This window comes from Rhinolophus ferrumequinum, chromosome 18 (assembly GCF_004115265.2).
Source record: "Rhinolophus ferrumequinum isolate MPI-CBG mRhiFer1 chromosome 18, mRhiFer1_v1.p, whole genome shotgun sequence".
In the NCBI taxonomy this organism is placed as follows: Eukaryota; Metazoa; Chordata; class Mammalia; order Chiroptera; family Rhinolophidae; genus Rhinolophus; species Rhinolophus ferrumequinum.
The window spans coordinates 22,295,112-22,317,686 of NC_046301.1; the positions used below are offsets into that span (position 1 = coordinate 22,295,112).

The following is a 22,575-nucleotide window of genomic DNA, read 5'->3' on the forward strand; positions in this document are numbered from 1 at the left end:
ACCTCTCTGTGGCTTAGTTTTTAATCTACAGAGTGGGATAATATAGCACTTACCTCATAGAGTAGTTGCTAGGATCGAATGAGTTAACCCATACAGTGCTAAAAATGTCTGATGCATACTAAATGCTCCATGATATTAGTTGTTATTATCTTTCTAAAAACCTAAACTTTAATACAAAAAATCTTGCTACCCAAAGCAAAATATGAATAAACTTTGTTTATGGAAACTATAATGAGTGCTATAAAAATTATAAAGGATCCTGAAATATATTTTAGTAACTTCTCTATGGCAAGAAAGAATAAAAAGAAAAATAAGGGAACAGAAGACGTACACCACATAATTTTTCTTCACAGACATTCCTTTGGTTAGATAGAAATATGCAAGATGGTGAAAGGAACAGTCGTAAATATGCATGGGATTAACACAGTATAACGGATGAAAATTTCACTGAGGAAAGAAAAAAAAATCACAAATTCACTATACAATAAGAGCATAACCTAAGGAAGATGAAGCATAACACTTTCACAGGAAAATGCTGTTGAACCCAGAAGAAAATAAGCTAACTGATAGATGTACACTTGCTGGGCCTATAAAATAGAAAACGTAAATGCTGCCACACAAACAGTAGTCTGTACGTTAGCTCTGAATGTTTCTACTATGATGCACTGAGAAATAATTTGTCTTTTGTTGGAAAAAAATCTATTTTTTGTGATTGATACAAAAATGGTTTACAGGTAAAATTATTTTGTAGTTTTGAATAATTATATTAATTATGTTTCCTAAGTTATAGAGAAAAATATAAATATTAAGTCAGAGACATTCATGATGGTAGAGGTCTTATACTAATCATTCAGGGTAAATTTTTCAATATCACATCTGAGAAGTCCAACCTATACTGCAAAATATAAATACCTCCAAAGAAATTAAAATGTAGAACCTTAAATTGCAAAGGAAACATGGTTGCAGAATTCTTGCTACTTAACTTTAATCAATTCTTTATCTTTTCTTTACAGAATGGCTTATAATTGCTATTCATATATTTTCTGCATTAATCACATACTTAATCAGAAATTATCTTTACTGAACTACCTGTATTATATTTTATTGAAATACTATGCTTACGCTTCATGTGCTATTTTGTGTCACTTACTTCAGTGACACAAAGTCTCTCACACCAAAGGACTCATATTCAGGTATGACACCGTGTAGCTAATGACTCAAGTCCTCTCTCCCATGATCATGGCAGAAGCCACTAATCATTCATGGCATGTCTCATGTTGACCCTGCAAATTGACCAGAGTTGGCCCTCGAGGAAAAGTTCTACTGTTGTCCTAAAACACTGTGGTTCTCCCTGATACTTTTTGAAGACACATCTACTTTTCATTCATTCTTTCAACAAACATGCCCATAGTACCCACTATGGGCCAGATATTGTGATAGCCTTTGGGACACAAAGAAAAATAAAAGAGATCCTCAAGTGGCTCAACATTTTGTAGAAGAAACAGACAAGTATAAAAACCATACAGATTTTAGAAGTGTAGATATGTAGCGCAAAGAACACACAGGAAAGCATCTAAGGCAGACTCTGTTAGTGTGTTTGAAGGTGGAAAAGTGTTGGAGAGTGGATGGAGGTATAATTAAAGGTTCCCCAAGGGCACCTGGAAAATATACAGAAATTAGGTAAGTAAAAGGAGGGGGGAAGATGGTGGGCAAGGTAGCAGAGAAGGGGGAAGGAGATGTGTGTGTACCTGTTGGGGGAGTAATGTGAAATTTATGCAGGAAAAGTAACTGGTTTATAAAATGAGAGAGAACATAGCACTTTAGAGAAGTGGAAGCTCTCTAGGGTGATTAGGCTATACTCTGCAAGAGATGAAGTTGGGAAATTGATAGATTGTGAAGGACCTTATATGTCATGTTATAGGGCAGGAAGACTACAAGTAACCACCAAGGTATTTGAAAAGCAGTATTTGTGACAGACTCAAATTTAGAAAGCATCACATTTATACATATCTTGATAGAGTATAAAAAACCACACAGATGTGTTTAATTTCCTAGGGCGCTAAATAGATTGTTCTCAGGATGATCCAGAAACACACATAAGTGATCTATCTGCTCCTGAGATGCAGATTAAATGTCTTCAAGAAGTCTGGATCACAACTCACATCATTTTACTTTCGAGAGGAATTTAAATGAGAATCCATATATAATTCTCTGTGTATAGCATCACTGAATAACTGTAATACAGCTTAATGAATATAAAAACAAGAGGTATGAGAAAAAGACCATTTCAAAGAATGTTTTGGAGATGACAGGTTCAGTGGGTGTTATGCGTTGAGTTGTGTCCCCCCATAAAGATGTTGGAGCTCTAACCCCCCAGTACCTTAGAATGTGACCTTACCTGGAAATAGGGTCTTTACAGAGGTAATGAGGTTAAAATGAAGTCACTATAGTGGGTCCTATTCCAATATGACTAGTGTCCTTATAAAAAGGGTAAAATTGGAAATTGACATGCACACAGGGAGAAGGCCATATGAGAACTGGCGTTATGCTGCTGCAAACCAAACACTGAGGGAAGGGCCTGGAACAGATCCTTCCCTAACACCTTTAGAGCAAGCCTGACACCTTGATACAGACTTCTAGCTTCCAGAACTGTCACACAATAAATTTCTGTTGTTTAAGACACCCAGTCTGTGGTATTTCATCATGGCAGCCCTAGGAAACCAATACATTAGGATTATAGAAAAGTGACTTCTTCTAAGAACTTGCATAGCAGCTAAAAGCAATAATACCCCCTACACTGGATCCTATATTGTAGGGTAAAAATTCTATAAAAAACATTAGATCAACTAACAAAATTGATATATGAAAAATAGATTAGATAAAACTATTATTACATTGTTACATTTACAAAATGGTAGCTGTTACAGTGGATACATAAAAAAAAAATCCCTATTCTTAGGAGACATACTGAAGTATTTGGGAGTAAAGAACCATGAGTATGTAACTTACTCTCAAATAATTCAGTACAAATATTACCTATATATGTGTGTGTAGTATATATACACACCTATATATGGGTGTTATATGTGAATACACAAACTGGGGAGGGCGGGGAGGGAAAGGGAAGGAAAAGATGGGGGAAATGCTCACTTTAGAAAGAGGGGGCGGGGGATAAATGTTACCACTACTGAATCTCGGTACGGAGCATATGAATGTTCTGAGTGCTATTTTTATAACTTTTTGAAAGTGTGACATTAGTTGCCAAACATGTTTAAAATTTTTTTTAATGTTCAAGTTCACTGTTGGAAATAAAATATTTTCAGTAGGACATAAATATATAAACAAAAAAATAACAAAAGACAAAATGAAGAAAGGGAGGGAAGGAGTGAGTGAGGATGGGTGAATCAATCAGGAACTGATTTATGCTAAAGAAATGCTAAAACAATTCAGAAAAACTTAACGTACATTTCCAAGTAAAATGAAAATCAAGCATTGTGGCCACAACATTTAATTGACTATATCATTTAATATTATAAAAAGAATGCAAACTCAATTTGCCTATGCTTAAAAATAAGAACATCAGAGTCATAGAAAATACCTTAACACTTACTGGGAATATCTGTTCATAGAGAGAAAAATAGCTTACCCGTTCGTATGTACACAATACTCACACAACTATTCCTTGTTGTCTAGCATTTCAAGTACTGGGATATTCATCCTAAAGTTTATTTTCTAATGATAAATCAAAAATGTAGAGTGAAAAGAACCAACCAGTCTATAAAAAAATAAGTCATGCTGGAAAAGCATGAATCAATCCTCCTTTTCCTTTTCTTTTTTTTTGGAGGGCTGGGGAAAGTCACTTTCTGGTTACCATGACCACAGAAATTTGCAGGTTTACAGAAAATTCTTAGTTGGAAAAAATAAATGTTGGATAGAACCAGTTATTGGCCAATCAAACAGACATAAATACCACAGTAAGCAGTCATTGACTGGGAATCGCTGTGCAGAGTTGCGTGAAAGTATCCATAGGCAGAAGAAAATCTACAGCAGAGATGCTGCTTTTCAGATATACTGCCACTGTGGGTGGCATGGCCCAGCGCCAGGAACAAGGGCAGTGAGGGACTGGAAGCGACTCCTCCCAGCACAGAGTACAGGACACCTCCAGCCAAGGTGGGCGTGAGGGGAACAGGCTGAGCAAGAGTTCTGCGAGCTCAGCTTCTAGGGACATTCTGGGAACCCATTCGTCTCACTGCTTCTCCCACCATTTACCATCGGTCCCTGGCAAAAATGACAACTTCCAACTGTACCTGGCAGCATACTACTGTGACAATTTACACAAAGACTAACGATGATAAAAACAAAACAAAACAGGATTTTCTAACCTGCTTGCTCTTTTTCTATTACAAAAAGTATCTCTTCTTCCACCCTTCTTCTTAATTCTAACTTCTCAAGAACTTAAACTGCTCTGGACAAGTAGGAAGCTACCACAAATGAGGTTTTATTGTTTTTCCTCAAGTCAGATCATTAAAGCACTTTAGTAACTTAAAGAAAAAAAATTATGAAAAACTGTGCCGAAATAAATTTAGATTAACCAATTTATAAAAATAACATCACCAGGAATAATCTGGAAAGAATAGCTCAATTCCAATCATAGTGATTTGGGTGGATTTTTATAAAGGCCTGATACTATTAACGTGTTTAAGACAGTGATGACCTGTTTGAAGAACAGGCTGAACAGAAGAGGGATGGTCAATATACGGAGTATAAATGGGGAGCACAGAAAGTGTGTCATAAACAGACCTAGAAAAGAGAGCGTTCAACCACATAAATATAAATATTCTGATGTTTGCGGCACTCTGTCTCTGAATTGAAGATAGAGGCATCATTCTAATAATATGGCATTCAGATCTTCCTTGGAATTTACATATCAGGCCTTATCTGTTTTGGTTGCCTTCCTATCCCCAGAACCTAGAACAGTGTAAGCACTGAACAAATATTGTCCAATGAATTAAGATCAGCTTTCTCTTTTATTCTAAATCAATGTTACCACATAGTGAGTTTTGCTTATATTGGTTCCCACATAGTTTTGGCTAAGACAGAAACTGCTGGCCAGAAAAAAGAAATATTCTCATTTCCTCGATAGTTAAATTCCTCGCGAAAAATAATTGTGCATTCTATGTTATCTCTTGCCAAGCTGGTTTAGTGAAAGTTAATAACTAAAATATTTATCAATAACTGCGATGTGAAAAAATTGTCTCTAGCTGCCATTGCCAGGCTACCTCTAAGCTTTTCTGGTTCTTTCTGATTTTACATGTGAATCTCTTTACCTCTTATATTAAAATTATTGATCATGACATTCACACAATTACTTATTTGCTTAGTGTACCATACAACCATAATAGTTTCAAAAGAACTATACCATTGCTACCTAAATGTAAGACTAGTTTAAAAAGTTAAAGGTTTCTTCTGGTTCTTTTGTATGTAAAACACATCCTATCAGAGAGATACTTATCTTTAGTAGGGTTCCTTATTCCAATGTCTTTTCAATTTTTAGGGATTGAAATTTTCCCTCTTTTGGTTTTATTTTATAAATTATATAAAATATTTCATAATTTCAAAGTCAAAACTATTAAAGAAAGTAGGTTCTACTTGTGAGTACGACATTTCTTACTTTGGCCAGTATATCTTTGGGAAAGACCCCTATATACTGGGTCACAGGGCAAACAGGTAGGTAATTTTGCTAGAGAGCGGCAAATTCCCTTCGCTATCATTTTGCATCCCCATCAGCAACGTAGGAGAATGCCTGCTTTCCCACAGCCTCATCAACAGAGTATCTTGGAATTGGAATATATTGGAATTTTGCCAATCTGAAAGATGCGGATGGAATTACAGTACAATATATATTTCTTTTATTATGAGAGAGGCTGAGCATCTTTTCATGTGTTGAAGGGATGCTGACATTTCTTTTTCTGTGACTTGTTGCCCATTTTTTTCATTAGATCGTCGGGTGTATTTCTATATAATTTTTAGGAGTTCTTTATAAATGTGGTCCACTAGCCATTTGTCTAAGTTTTAAATTTCAAATATTTTTATTTAGTTTGTCATCTGTCTTTTGACTTTGCTTCTGATGCATTTTGCTATTTGAAAGCTATTTATGTTTAGGTAATCAAAGTGATCAGATCTTTAATACTTTTGGATTTTGACTCATAATTGGGAAAGTTTTACCCACCCTTAGGTTATACAAAAATTCACTAACGTTTTCTTCTAGCACTTGTTTCGCACTTAGGTATCGGATCCTTGGTTTCTGGTATGAAAAACTATCTAAGGTTATCTTTCTTTATATGGCTAGCCCATACTACTTATTATAAAGTCCATCTTTTCCCCAATTTTTGGAGCTTGGATGGGGGTTTATATGCCCTGTACCCCCAACCAACACTGAGCCACTAGAATAGGGTCTCAACAAATATTTGATGGATAAATGAATAAATGCACATTTATTAACTGTATCTCAGGAGATTCTGATATAGACTATGTATGTATTCCATGAACCACACTTTGAAATACACTAAGGATAGAGTTTATACCTAAAACCAGAATTTTATATGCAAAAAGCACAGAAGGTCCACCGAGTAAGAATAGTGACTTACAAGTCACATGTGTATATAATTATATTGAAAATGGATTGTAGGATGACCAGAGAGTAATATGTAGGGGTTTTTATGAAACATTTTAAGGACGATGAGCGTTTTGAGAAGAGCTGTTTACAGGTTTTTGTTTTATTTTGTTTCTGAGGTAGTGGTGGTAAGAAGGTTTAAAGCTTTATAATATAGTTTGGTTTAAAAAGGAGTAAGGCTTACACTGCAATGTGTAGTAAAAGTATGTGGCAGGCCCTGTGGTGAGTGAGAAAAGCATGTGGAATGATACAATCGAGAAGCTAGAAGCTAAAAGCACAACTATTGTAGGTTTCTGTGTCAAGAAGAGAATAGAACCTGCATTATCCCCCACACTTCCAGCTGTATCACTGAGGCTGAAGTCTCCAGGAATGATTAATAACTACGAGATGATGCTTTTCAGTATCATGTGGATGGGCTATTCATGGAGAGGAATTTTCCATTATTCTTATAAATTTAAAAAATATTTTTGTTAATATGTTAGTATTTTATTGAAATATTAAGTTATGTCGGCAGGGAGTTATAGCAAGTTGATCCAGAATAAACACAGAACTTGTATATTTTTCCAACATAAATGTAACATATCTTAGAAATAGAATCATTTCACTTTATTTTGCTTGTATATGTTTGTATATAGTACAATAATATGTCAATAAACAAAATGCAGTTTACATTTCATTTATCCAGAGTTCAGATCTCAAATGTTTAGAGAATCTAGAACACAGCAAAAACTCAAAGCAACTGAAGGCCATGAGGAAACAAGCACAAAACTTACGAACTTTAATGGTGGGAGTCCCTGTCATTCCTCAGGCTTTTATCTTGCTATATATGTATATATGCATAAAATAACACAATGGATCAAAAGAAAATGAAAACCTTGACAGAGAAAAGTGACAGCTGACACAGGAAAGAACTCTGAAATGCTGACAGAAAGCTAAAAACACAAGCAGAGGAATATGCATCATTTTATAGCTGAGGAACAAAAAGTTCCATATATCTCAGTAACATTTAAGGACAACATGGAAAATATCTGAATATTTAACCATGAATATTCCAGAAAAGCCTATTTAAGTTCTGAATTCTCTGTTTAAGAGGCAGGGAAATGTGTAATACAGTTTATAAAAAAAGATTTTTTTTCCCAAGGGAAATGGTAAAAACACTGGTATTTGAAAGTATAAATTTCAGTTCTATGGAACTTCTTCTATATGGGAATTATCCCATTTCTATATGATGCTGTATATGAGGTATTCTTCTATTCACTTTGGAATGTTTCTATTAAGGTTAAGTAGTAAATAAAATTAGTAGGTATCATTTCTCCTTTATTAACTTTAGAGACATAAAATTGCACAAAGCAATAGCTATTAACACTGTATAGTGGGTTTATAACATACATGGATGGAATATTGTAGGAAGGAATAGAGCTGAATTCGAATTAAATTACTATATTTTACTGGAATTAAGTTAGCATTAATCTGAAGTAGATTGAGATAATTGAGATAAAACGAAATAATTAAGATGCATATTGTCCCTAGAGCACTAACAGAGTAACTGAAAAGAAGTTTAAAAAAAAAATGCAATGAGATAAAGTGGTAGACTAGAAATACCTCTTTAATATAAAAAATTTATAAAGGAGGAACAGAGAAACAAAAAGATCCAAGACTAAAGGACATAATTAGCAAGCTACCAGCCATGAATCCAAACATATCAATAACACCATTAAATGGCAGAGATTATCAGATTGGATAAATAATAAAATCCAACTATATGCTATCTACAAAAGAAACATTTTGGAATCAAAGGCAAAGTAGGTTGGAAGTAAAGGAATGGCAAACTATATACCACGTAAACAGTAATCATATGATAGTTGGGCTGGCTATACTAATATCAGGCTCAACAGACTAAATAATTACTAGAAACAAAGGGGGATAATTTATGATGAAAATATAGTTCACCAGGAAAACATAACAATTGTAAACACATATGCACAACGGTAGGCTGAAAAATGCCCTCCCCTACCAAAAGATGTCGTCTTAATCTCTATAACCTGTAGATGTTACCATATATGGGAATAGAGTCTTTGTGAAGTAATTAAATGAAGGCTCTTGAGATGGGAACATTACCCTGGGTTATCAGGGAGGACCCTAAATGTAATCACATGTATACTTGTAAGAAGAAGGCAGGGAGAGATTTTACAATAGACAGAGAGAAGAAGGGGATGTGAGGACAGCGGCAGAGGTCTTTTCCAGAAGTGTAATACTGATTTCAGACTTCTGACCTCTAGAACTTTGAGAGGATACATTTCTGGTGTTTTAAGTCACCAAGTTTTTGGTAATGTGTTACAGCAGCCATAGGAAACTAATACATGCATCCAACAGCAGAGTTTAAAAATACATGCAACAAAAACTGACAGCATTGACAAATATTTGGGAAACTCAACATCTTACTAACAAATGTGGATAGAAAGAGACAGAAAATCAGCAAAGATATGGAAGATTTGAACACACTAAACCCACTAGATCAACTGAAATCTATAGAACACTCAACAACAGCAGAATACCTATTCTTCTCAAGAGCAAGGGGAGACTTCTCTAATACAGACCATGTCCTCAGTCATCAAGAAAGTCTTGGTACATTCAAAACAGCAGAAATCATGCAGATTATATTCTCCAATCACCATGAAATTAAATTAGAAATAAAACAGAAGAAAATCTGGAAAATCCACATATATGGAAACTAAACAATACACTTCAGAATAATCCATAAGCCAAAAAAGAAATAAAAAAGACAATTAGAATATGTTATGAGACAAATGAACATAAAATAAGCAAACCAAATGTCAAAGTTTATTGGATGCAGCAAAAACAGTAAAGAGAAATTTATTGTTGTAAAAACCAAAATTAGGAAAGAAAAAGGAATTTAAATTTAAAAATGTTTCCCAAATTAAGAATCTAGTAAAAGAGTAAACAAAACCCAAAGCAAGCAAAAGGAAAGAAAAAAAATGAGTATTAGAGTGAAAGCCCAATGGAAGAAAAAACAAAAATACAGTGGAGAGAAATCAATGAAAATTTGGTTCTTTGAAAAGATCAATAAAACTGACAAACCTTTAGCAAGAATGTCCAAGAAAAACAAGATACAAATTACCAAAAATCAGAGATTAATGAGGTAACTTCAAACAACCTTAGAGAAATTAAAATGATTATATAGCTCACTATGAACAACTTTTATACCAATAAATCAGATAGATTAAATAGTCAAATTCCTAACAAGACACAAATGACTGAAATTCAAGAAAATACAGAAAACATACACCTATAACAAGTAAAGAATTGAGTTAGTAGTTTAAAATCTTCCCAAAAAGGAAATTCCATGTCCAGATGGCTTCGGTGGTGAAGCCCACCAAATATTTAAAGAAGAAAAATAATACTAATCTTTCACAAAATCTTTAAGAGAATAGAGGAAGCACGAACACTTTGCTACATCTCATTCTATGAGACCAATATTTTCCTGATATTAAAGTCAGACAAAGATATCATAAGAAAACCACATATCAATATTCCTTATAAACATAAAAGGCAAAAATCCTCAAAAGTAATAATTTCTCAACAAAATATTAACAACAAAAAATACATTACCTACCAAAAGAATTTATATCAAGTATGATATATTCAATAAATACAAGGTTCGTTTAACGTCCCCAAATCAATTAATGTAAAATACCATATTTCACTTTTTGTTTCCTGTTTGGAAAACTTTTCTCTATTCCAAGATCACAAGGAAATCCTCCTGCATTATCTTTTAAAAGTTTTACTCTTAGATTTAAAGCTTTAATATACTTTAATTTTTGTTTGTGATATAAAGGTTCCATGTTCATTTTTTTTCCAGTGTTGGTGTCTATTGTTATGGGTTGAATAGTGTTGTTATTGTATCCCCCAAAATTCAAATGTTGAAATCTTACTTTCCAGTAACACAGAATATGACCTGATTTGGAAATAGGGTCTTTATATATGTTAATTATTTATGTTAAGATGAGGTAATATTGGAGTAGGGTGGGTCCCTAATCCAATACAAATGGTGTCCTTAGAAGAAGGGGAAATTTGGATACAGCGATAGGACATAGAGAGAAGATGACATGAAGAGACACGGAGAAGACAGCTATAAACAAGCCAAGAAGAGCCCTAGAACAGATCCCTCCCTCAGAGTCCTCAGCAGGAACCAACAACTGCCAAGCTTTTATTTCAGACTTCCAGCCTCCAGAAATGTGAGACAATACATTTCTGTTGTTTAAGCCCCCCAGTTTGTAGTAGTTTGTTACCAAGGAAACTAATACAATAACTATTTAGTATCTCAGCACCTTAAATTGAAAAGTCCTTCCTTTCCCCACAGATCTGAAATACCAGCTATGTAATAGATGAAGTTTCTTTATATGTCCTGGTCTATTTCTGGGCTCTCTGTTTACTTCCGTTAGTCTAGTTCTCCTAATTTTCCCTAATTACTATAGCTTTATAACAATTTTTGTTACATAGTAAAACACATCCCTCTGAGACCTGTACTTGTTCTCAGAGAAGGTCAAGGCTACAACTGAATCTTTGCTCCTTTACAATCTTTTTTTCATGTTCCAACAAAACAAACCTGTTGGGACTTGGATTGGTTTTATTACATTTACATATAAATTTGGGGAGAATTAACAACCTATCAACATGGAACTTTTTTCCCCCCTCTAATTTAGGTGTCTGTTTTAAACTAAAAATTTCAGAGTAAATTACATATCAGGACTAAGAGCAAACCAAACAATAGCAATTTTAGATTTTTTTCAAACATTGCAGGGAAGGGAGAGGGAGGGATTCGTCCACAGTTGAGAAATAATTAGCACCGACTGAAGCTATGATGGCTATACCCATTCTCGGCCATATCATTATCAGTGTGGAAAATGAAAAGGCAAATGGAAAAGGAACAATATGAAAACAGCAGGTAGCTTCTGGCATTTCTATTCCAAAAATAAAAAATGTTGCCTGGTCAGCTCTCTTAAGAAATTGGCTTTTAAATGCCATTTACCCAGAAAATGGAAACAATGATAGGAATAAAGGTCAAAAAAGTGCAACCCCTTTCAAATCTCAATCAAACCTCTCAACCTTACAGTGTTTCCAAACACTGTAATTTGGAACATAACATGCCATTACAATAATCTAATTGCTATATCATTGCAAACTCAGCCATCTCAAGCTGCAGGTCTCGCTGTATGCACATAGAGCACTTTTTAATCAACATGAGATCCTTAGCACCAACTATGCTGCCATCACCTGGAAACAGCAAATTTTCCATTCAAGTGAAAAGGTTAGAAAAGACTGACTGAGTTTCTTTAGAGATATAAGATCTATGAAGCTTTAGGTAGGTTGGATAGATTTCTATTTAGCAATAGTAGGAAAAAACAAGGTTGGAGGAGAAATTATATCTGAAAACCGTATTTTGCTCTCAGACAACAATATAAAAAAATCATCACTTCTAATTTGTCCATACATCATCTGTAAAGAAGACAACATACTCATTTGATTTTTTTTTACCTTCTCGTGCAAGTGACTACTCATGTCACCATTATGAACTTGCAGAGAAGACAAAAGCTACAGAAGACACACAAAGGAAAGTGTGATTCTACCTGGTAACCCCAGGACAGTTCATCAACAGAAGCCTTGTTTTATTAGATTCATGCCACCTCTCAGCCACGAGAAGCTTTCTATTTCAACAACCTAAGCCATCAAAGAGGAAGTAACCTCCAAAAGAGTAGTGGTATGGTCTGCCTGTTCACTGAATCTTACAGCGCTGGTACAGAGACAATTGGTAAATACCTGTTAGATGAATGAATTACTTTTATTATAATCTGAATAAACTATATATCTTTCGGCTAAAATAAAATGTTCCACTTCATCAACTTGTATAAATAGAACTATCATTACTGCTCATACTATGGTTTTCTTTGTCTCTTATTCCACTTAAAACTTGAGGGTTGTAAGAGGCAATATAATATAGGTCCATAACATCAACATTGTATCATACAGCTATATGAAGAACAGTCTCAACTCATACATTTTTATATTATTTGAAAGTATGAAAGCCTGTTTCTCATTTATATTTCTGAAGCAGTATTTGGAATTAAAATTTTTTTTTTCTTTTTTGGTCCAGGTAATATTAAATAACACAGACGAATCTCTGGGATGTAGTTAAAGACTGGTCTGGTTTTACCCTGATTCCAACTGTTCAGAACAAAGAAAATATACTTTATTTATCTGCAAGACTAATCAGACCTAGGTGGGTTTTCCTTCTAAAATACACAGGATATTATTTTCTGTACATGAAGCCAACACTTTAGTCAATTTGTCAATCCTACATTTAGATCTTCATTACGTACAGAAAGCGGTGAGGATTAAAATGTATAGGAAAGATAGTAGTTATGGTCTCTAACACAAAACACAAAATGTAGCATTACCAGCCTACTATTAAAATCATGTTCCTAAAAATACCCTACCTCCTCAAATTAATATTTGGGCAACCAAATACTTAAAAAAAAGACATGCTGCTGGGTATCTTAAAATGAGTATGTCAGTTAATTAATTCTGTGATCCCCTGCTACCTACGGAGTACTGTACAATCTGTTATTATTCATTGTCCTATAGATCATCTGTTCTTGGTGCTGGCTTGTTCCAGGAAGAGAGACAGCTGCAACACTATATCCCTGTTCAACCTGAGGACCATCTGACTTTAATTGTAACACACAGCTTGATGTGGCTCTGGCTATGAGAAGCCAAAGTACCGTCTGTAATAATCTGGAAAAGCAGAAACCTGCCAACAGAGGGCTGAAAACAGGGACTTGTGCTGTCTGGCTGCCTGACGGGCTGCAGGAAATATGATTAATGAGTAAGGTATAATGATATCAGGAACCCGATTAGCACCACAAAAAGGTCACAGATCAAAGTAGTATGCATTTCATGAGCTACAATCATTGCATAAAATCTGTGGACTTGAAGAGGTAAACCAAGAAGAGGAGGGGGATAAAACCTTATATGATAACATGCTAACAGATACATAAAATACCATACTAATAATTCAGTCACTTATAGAAAGTTACCAGGAAATTATAAAATGAATCAGTATGGACTGTACTGTAGCAAAGCTTTGTTCATCATAGGTGTACAATAAATATTTTTGAATGATTAAATTCTTTCATAAAGACACGTGTAAGTAACATCAAGTATTTTCCCATAATTATGAATTAAAATCAGAGATGTAAATATTCAATGCTAAACGACATTTGCATTTAATTTGCAGTGAATTTTTACATGAGTCTGCTAAGAATGTGTGCTTATTCAGAGCTTCAACTATGAAGACATCTGTAAAACTTGTAGGAATCACTGGGACAAATGTTTAATAATTTAATAGTAAGTAATTATAAATGTGCAGTTAGTATTGTAAAATACTATTTTGTACATAATTTCATAGTCAGGTCTAAGATTAAAACATGGTCAAACATAGTTAGACAAAGCCAAAATCTGATTGTTAAAGAATTTAGGAAGTTGCCACCTTTTTTTTTTTGGTGTCCTTGGAAAACCCATTCCGAATAGATCTGGTTCTTCTGAGTGAGAGTAAAAATGGGAGGCACTGCCAGGAGACTGGCTCACCTCAATTTATACAATTAAGCACACTTGAAACCTATGCAATTTTACTAACCATCGTCACCCCAATAAATTTAATCAAAAAAAGAAAAAAACAATAAATTTTTTTCTTAATTGTTAAAATATTGTTGAAAAGCTTTAAAGATAACTTCTTCAATGTTTCTGCCTCTTACACCTCTTTTAAAGCAAAGTACACATACTAACAAACTTCTTTGTACTTTTACTCATGCTAAATAGGGTAATGATTAATAGAGAGCGGGTTTCCTTGAGACTTAAAAGTTTAAATCATATTTGAGAAAAACCATTTCAATAATGAAATGATCTGAATATGATTTTAATTATTTTCTTAAAAATTCATTCCTCAAGAATGGAGATGATTATACTTTTCAAACATTATGTAATTTTATATCTACCTAATAGTAAAAACATTTTTTTAAAGGGTGATTCAAAAGGAACCATTAAAAAATGAACGGACAAGTCACAGACTAGGAGAAAAATATTTGGAAAAGATATTTTAGATAGACTTTTATGGAAAATATACAAAGATCTATTAAAATTGAATAATAAAAAGACAAACAACCCAATTAATAAACAGGCAAATGATTTGAACAGATAGTTCACCACAGAAGATATGTGAGCAGAAAATAAGCTGTTGAAAAGGTGGTCAACATCGTTAATCATTAGGGACATGCAAATTAAAATCACAATGAGATACCTACTAAAATGGCTAAAATAAATAGGATTGACAATATCAAGTCTTGGCAAGGATATAGAAAACTGGAATTTCATACATTGTTGGTGGGAATGCAAAATGGTAAACATATTCTTAGCATATGACCCTGCAATTAAACTCCTAGAAATCTATCCAAGAGAAATGAAAACATCGGTTCACCTTAAAGCATGTACAAATACTGATAATAGACTAAAATTGGAAAAAACCCAAATGTCCATAAACTGGTAAACAGATAAACAAAATGTATTGTATCTTTACAATGGAATACTATGCCATGATAAAAAAAAAAAAGAAAAAAGAAAAGAAAAATAGAAAAAGAAAAAACTTCCAATATATTCAACAACACAGATGAGTGTCAAAAACATCATGCTTTGTAAAAGAAGCCAGGCACAAAAAGACTACACACTGTATACTTCCATTTATATAAAGTGTCTAGAAAAAGCATACCTACAGAGACAGAAGCAGTGGTTCCTGGGACCAGGAGTGGGAAGCAGAGACGGATTGCAGGTATAAGGAAACTTTGTGGAGTGATGTAATTGTTCTAAAGCTCACTGTGGCGATGGCCTACACAACTGCATAAATTTACTAAACCTTATTGGATTGTGCACTTTTAAAAAGGTGAATTTTATGGTCTGTAAATTAGACCTAAATAAATGTGTTTGAAAATGGTGGACAATCACCAAAAGAAAAAGAAATTGCAAAATGACCGTCCCTCCTATTGACTTCCAAGTGCTCCTGGGAAACAAAATCACACCGCCACAGACAACTGTCACATTTCAAAGTCTGATATCTCCTTCAATATCTTTCAGAGCTAAGCTTTGTCTTTTGCTCTCGTTTTAACTCAGTAACTTAATTGAGAATCTTCAAAAGGGCATGAGGGAAAAGTAAAATGCAATGTGTACCTTAAGACTATGATAGAATAATATTAGGTACAGTCTTCTGAGTGCCTACTATAAGCGAGATAATATTCTAGATATTTTTACGTACATAATTACAATGTTAAACTCATAATTTCCAAATTACAAACGAGGTAACCAAAGCTCAGAAAAGTTGTATTGCCTAAGGTTCCATAACCAGCAAAGTGATTTATCCAGGATTAAGAAAACTGCTCTAGCAGGGTGGCCGGTTAGCTCAGTTGGTTACAGCGTGGTGCTGATAACACCAAGGTTGCCTCTTCAACCCCTGCATGGGCCACTGTGAGCTGTACCCTCCTCCTCAAAAACAAAACAAAACAAAAAACCAAAAAACCACCAAAAAACAAATAAACAAAAAAATACTGGTCTAGCTTCAAAGCCTATGTTCTTTTCACTTCCTCTGCTGTATACATAAAATGTGAAATATCAGTAATAATGGGACTGCAACTAGGATCTGGAAGACAGGATTAAAATATAATTGTTGGTATAAAAGATAAGAAATGCCACCTAGAAAACTAAAATACAGTAATTTTCCTTGTTTAAGTGTAAATTAAAAATACAATGCAATTTAGATTTCATCTTGAATATGGAGTATGATAAAATACTACTTTTAAATACTGAGAATGAAGCTCCCATATTCCAAATTTTTATAAAAATTAAAGGCAAAAAGGAAAAGTGTATTATATTTTTCATAAAACAGAAAACTCATATAACAGAGGACAATAAGGAGTCCAATGCAGAGGATTCTGGAGACTTGTTTGTAAGCACAATGATTACTTTGCTTTTAAGTTTTAATGTTCTAAATATTACATGAAGACTTCATGTAATAGAATAGGATAGAATCTGAATATTTTCAGGATAAAATCTGAACATTTTGTTTCTATTACTAAAATGTGCAATGGCCTTCTAACCTGGAATACAGAATTATGCTCTTTTCCTGGTACAAGAAACCCATGTTAGAAAAAGCATAGAATTCCAATTTAACCTACAACCTTCGCTTATAATTTTGAATTATCACATACCTATGAAAGTTACCTAAATTCTGCATAAGAGAATAAAAGAAACCATTATATCTTTCAAGACTACAATTTTGTCAGGTTTGTATTAAGATTCACGAACTATTATGTCATTCTCAGTTATTCCTGTCAACTACAGTTTTGTCCAGAAGAGCAAGGGTTAATGATTATACCAACACATGAAACATACTTTGTGAAAAGGCTCATGACAGAGTAGATGATTACTATCTTACCAATCTGTTTATGCGAACAAATTCTTCTGAGGTTTTGGCCCAAGGAGGAAGTTCAACATCAGACACTACTGTCCCATCATCCATCACTCCAAGATTGTAATTATTGAAGTTGACAAACATCTCAGGGAGATAATAAAATTCAGGAATCAACTCCTACATAAAAATGAAAGACAATGTCATATTATAAATAGTAGAATACTTACTAGATATTTATAAAAGGCCCTGATCATTTTCTATTACGCAGGAGAACAACAAACTAGAGATTTTTTTTTCTTTCATTTCATATCATAGCCCCATTACAAAGTTTCTATTAAGGTAGACAGATCCCATCCAATCAAATTTAAATAACATCTTACTAGTTGGTCATATGCTTTCCTACAGGACAAGTCTCATAACCTCAAAATTCTTAAATACCAACATTTGAGTAATATTTGAGGTTGACAGGATATAAACAGAGATTATATGCCGTAATAATAACAGCTTAAACTTGATTTTTCAAATGAGGTATATGGAATTTTTGCTCCTGCCCCCCCCACCCAAAGAACCAAAACCTTTATATGCATTAAAATGCTACTACCTTGGTCTCTTCATCAACCAGGAAGATAGTTACTATATTTAGTTATGGTTCAACAGTATATTTGGCTCACATTTCAAAACATTCAAGTTTAGTTTTAAGGTACTAACACTGATAAAAAAAAATCAAAATTTATAATTAGTCTTGAAAATGACCTGCATAAGAAATTGAGTAAATTAAATATGACTTTAATAAGGATGTTTAAAATACACTTTAATAAGATATTTAATAAGTAGAAAAATGCAGCCGGTTAGGCTTTTGTGTACAATAAGCCCCATGTATAACTATTTCAGAGGTCCTGCAGATCAGATTTGAAATCCAGTCTTGACATGGGTCAGTGACTCAGTGGTCTTTCAGATACCCCCTCAGGGCCAGCTATGGCAGGCCTGGCTTTCCAAACAGTTGAGTCAAAAAGGGAGGTCATCAGATTTTGGACAAGGTCAGTATGAACTTGCCAGAGCAAAGAAAAAAGATCCAGCAGGAATTAGGCTATTATCACCTCCATCATCCATGTGAAATGTCGCTTGACTGTGAATTGTACATCCTTTGTTTACAATCACAATAATTAACTAAGCAGGGTAGAAATGAGCTTGTCCTCCAAATTCCTGAGAACCACCTGGTCATTGGACTTGAAAAACTTTTAAACTAAGCTTTTTTTTCTTTTAAAGAACTCTGTTAAAAGTTTAACCATAAAACACAAGTAATCACCCCTCTCTCCCAAATTTAAGATTCTCGTCTCCAAAAATGATGCATATAAGTCTAACTGACAAAAGGGGGAAAAATCCAAAAATGATGCATATAAGTCTAACTGACAAAAGGGGGAAAGACATATGCATGTTATTTTATGCAACAAAAAGCTATATCCAATTTCTCTGAGCTAACATTTATTGCATGAAATGAGTCAGGTACTAAAATAAACTCTTAATGAAAGAGTTTAATCTTCACAATAACTTTACATGGTAAGGTATCATGTCCGTTTTAAAAATGAACTAAGACTCATAGAAGTAATTTGCCCAAAGTTACAACAGCTGATTTATGATAAATTTAGAACTTAGATCAAAACTTTGACGGCTGTGTGTCCTTAATCATCAAATAAGCATGGGCTCTACTTATACAGTACACCCAGTGCTAACATTTTAATTATACGTTTTTAACATATATTTATGACATTTTAAAAAAAGTAAACATACACCTTTCATTCCTTCATAATTAGAAAACTAGTTCTCCTGAAAAAATAGATATATTACACATGTGTAAAATGTATATACATACATATGTAGCATTTATTATTTAATAAAATTAATCAAAGGAAGAATTTTAAAAATATGCTGTAATTATTACTCAAATATGAAGATGAGTAACTTTATCACCATTATTTGCAGACATGTGCATTTAATATATATCCCAAGGTTGAGAAATTTCCCCCAGTGTCTTATTTTTAATCCATATTACTTGTGCTACTTCTACAAGAAGAAGACTACATCTACCTTGTATATTTGAAACCAAAAGCAGCATTTTGACTTAACTAAACACTAATTCTTTTCATTTCAATAATACCCACACACCCCCACACCCACCCCCAGGCTCTCACAATTAGTGGACGTTACCTGTAAGACTCGCTATGCTCCTGTGCAATAATTCTCCTAAAATTCACAATGATAATGGCTGAGTTTTACATGCTAATATTCTAAAGCAAAATACAAGTTCTCAAACGAAATACACATAAAACAAACGAGAAAATTCTCACAAAAGATAGAAAGAAAGCAATGTTAAGTCTTACTGGACCATGTCAAACTTTCAGTTACATAATTCCTATCATGCTGGATGACCGCGATGCATCAATTTCCAAAGTTACCACAGATTTTATTTCAGATTTCCTACTAACGGCAGATAGCCTGCCAATTTTGTACACTGGACATTATAAAAATATTTCAAAATTAAAAAATAATAAATTGTATTAAAAAATAAGCTTCATATTTCCCTTGAAATGTATCGAGATAAGAATTTGTGTATTGTGCCCTCTTTGTTTTCACCTCCCATCCTTGCACCCTCAAGAGAGTCGTCCGGCATTTCCAGAACATGGCCAGGGGTCCTGAGCAGAGGCCTCTTGAAAACATCCTCTTTTTCTGTCTTTTGTGAAAGTCTAAGCAAACAGGAGAAATTATGGAAAGTGTCCAGGAGGAGCAGTGTCAAATGTTAGTATTTTTAGAAGCCAAAGAAGAGAGAGAACGGTTTCCCCAAGATGAGGGAGCCAAGTTTTTCAAACTCTGCAATCAGCTTTCTTTCAGCCCAACGGGAAGGAGAGGGGATGAAGAGGTTAGGCTGGAAGCCAGAAGATGGTGAGTGATGATCGGGGTCACTACTTACACATATAGTACCTCTTACGAATTAGAAGAAGGCAATCCTTCTGGGCTAATGCAGTCCCGAGGGAACTCGTTTTGGTGAGTGGGATACAGGCTGGATTTCTGCTCCTAATCTTTTCTTCAGTCAAAAACCCTTACAGAGAGAACAACCTGCCCAACTGTGCATGGTGAACTTGTGACGGTACACTTAGGGAATGTACCAGGGATTTTGGCTTCAGCAAATATTTCTTAACCTAAGCTTGGTATAATCAGCAGAGCTGTCTGCTTCCAAAAGACCATGTGTCTTCGAGAGTAAGGATATGACAAGATGGAATAAAGATGTGAGGGCCAATTTCCTAGGTACCACATAAGCCTGAATCTCATTCAAGTCTTGGGAAAAGGAGGTCCCTGCCCTACCCTTGAATGAGTGTGAATGAATTTCCCAGTAGCCGAATATGAAAAAGATTTGAATTCATTTGGGGCATTTCTTATATACTTGAGTTGGTGGTTATGAATTTATATATATATATATATATATATATATATATATATATATATATATATATGTATGTATGTATATGTCAATAATAAAAAAGTTACCAATATAGTTACTGATAATTATTTCTAGGAAAACAAAATGGTAGGAACAATTTAGTATTGGCAAAAACAGATATAGAATTTTTTTACTTTTGTGAAAAGAATAAAACTTTTTAGAAGTTCCTCTTAACTCATTATTTAAGCCTTGGGTAGATACAAAGAGTGTTGTACATATTATCACCAACCCCCACCCACCAAAAAACCCCACAAAAAACAAACAAAATCATTTATTCAGTGTTTGCTCTTTGCAGAGAACTATGAGAGGGTCTGGAATATAGTCGTGTATTTTTACCCCCCCTTACTGATCACAGATCTAAATTGCTAAATAAGAGTGAAAGGGTATATTTATTGGGGAGAAATTAGTTGTAGGAACAAACAACACTCTAAAATTCAAGTGAAAATGATGTATAAATGTTGGCTGGTCAGAGAAAGCTTTAGGGAAATGAACATAGTACACTGTATTTCTCTAATACAACACTTATTAAACTGTATTGTCTGTCTACTTATGTCTCTCTCTAAATTGAAGGCTCCATGAGATAGAAGACTTCATGTCTTCACTTCATTTTGTTCACCACTACACTTTCAAAGCCTAGACAGAGTGTGACACGTTAGGAATTCAGTAAATATCTGTTGACTGAATGATTTAAAAATAGTATTTAAAAACAAAGATAAATAAGCAAAGGGAAAAAAAATGAAAACAGTTCTGACAAGGTAAATACTTTAAGAAGAGGTACAGAGATTGAAACATGCATATCATTTGTTTCTAATGATCAATGAAGAACTATCCAATTGATTTAGAGAGGACTATATACATGAGGTGGAAAATAAAGTTGGAGACATAGGAAAGGTCAAGTACGGAAAGCCTTAAATTATTGAGGCTATAAAGTTCAGCTTTTTTTTCTTTAAGAAAAAACTTTGTTTCCATAAGGGAATTTGAAAAATGAACATGAATTTAAAATACAACAAATGCTTCCAAGAAAACAACATTGAAGAGAAGGATTATGAAGAAGCTACATATAGTACAAAGGACATCATCAAATAATCCCAATTAAAGAGTGAGCTTATATAATTAAACCATATTACATCCTCATTATAAGGAAAACTGCATGCATAAATCAGTTGATAGCAGTTGAATACCCTCTTGAAATATAAAATAAACATGTTGAACTCAACTGAAGCATAACAACATGTGACAAAAGAAATATACATACAGCTAAAATTTTACTATAGATGACAATGATATTCAAGTTGTACAGTGGAATTCCATCTTAATCCTAAAAGCATCAAGGAACCATGATTTGATATAATACCAAACATTATAGTTCAAAATTATCTCCTTTGACAGATGAAATTTAGTGACAGAGTCAAAGATTAAGTCTTTCTAATACTTCTAATGTACATTTACAAAGTGAAGTATGTTTTATATTCATCAGAAGAGAACTTTCAGCTCTGGATAAAAAACACATGTTCAGCAATTCTTTAAAACATCAGTAGAAAATGATAAGTAAACAACACTGACAGAAGACACTGATATTTACAATTTACATTTTCTCCTGACTTACTGACAATAATTTTAATTTCTATCACTTAATTAGGCAGATGGGTCTTAGAGGCAGGTAACGTGGTCAAAATGTATTGTGTCATCTCCTAAAAGAAAAATTTGAAAGGTTCAACCAGAGGTTATACCACAGTTCAGGATAAGCCCATTGCTTTGATCATAAATCCCAAGGCTTTCATGGCATAATGACAAGGATTGGTTGTGACCACACATATGCTTTAGTTTTCTTTATTAAGGTATGATCCCCACTGATATGAATGACCTCTGCAGTGAGGC

At 33.9% G+C, this 22,575-nt stretch overlaps 1 protein-coding gene across 3 annotated transcripts in view; it reads right to left on the minus strand.

Annotated features, from left to right (window-relative positions):
• The window catches only part of LRBA (LPS responsive beige-like anchor protein), a 575,445-nt gene that overhangs the window by 104,148 nt on the left and 448,722 nt on the right, over positions 1 to 22,575 (minus strand). For all 3 annotated transcript variants that reach the window (XM_033134087.1, XM_033134086.1, XM_033134088.1), the window contains one exon: positions 17,229 to 17,381. In XM_033134087.1, the coding sequence (XP_032989978.1) occupies positions 17,229 to 17,381 (153 nt within the window). The remainder of the gene's footprint in view (positions 1 to 17,228; positions 17,382 to 22,575) is intronic.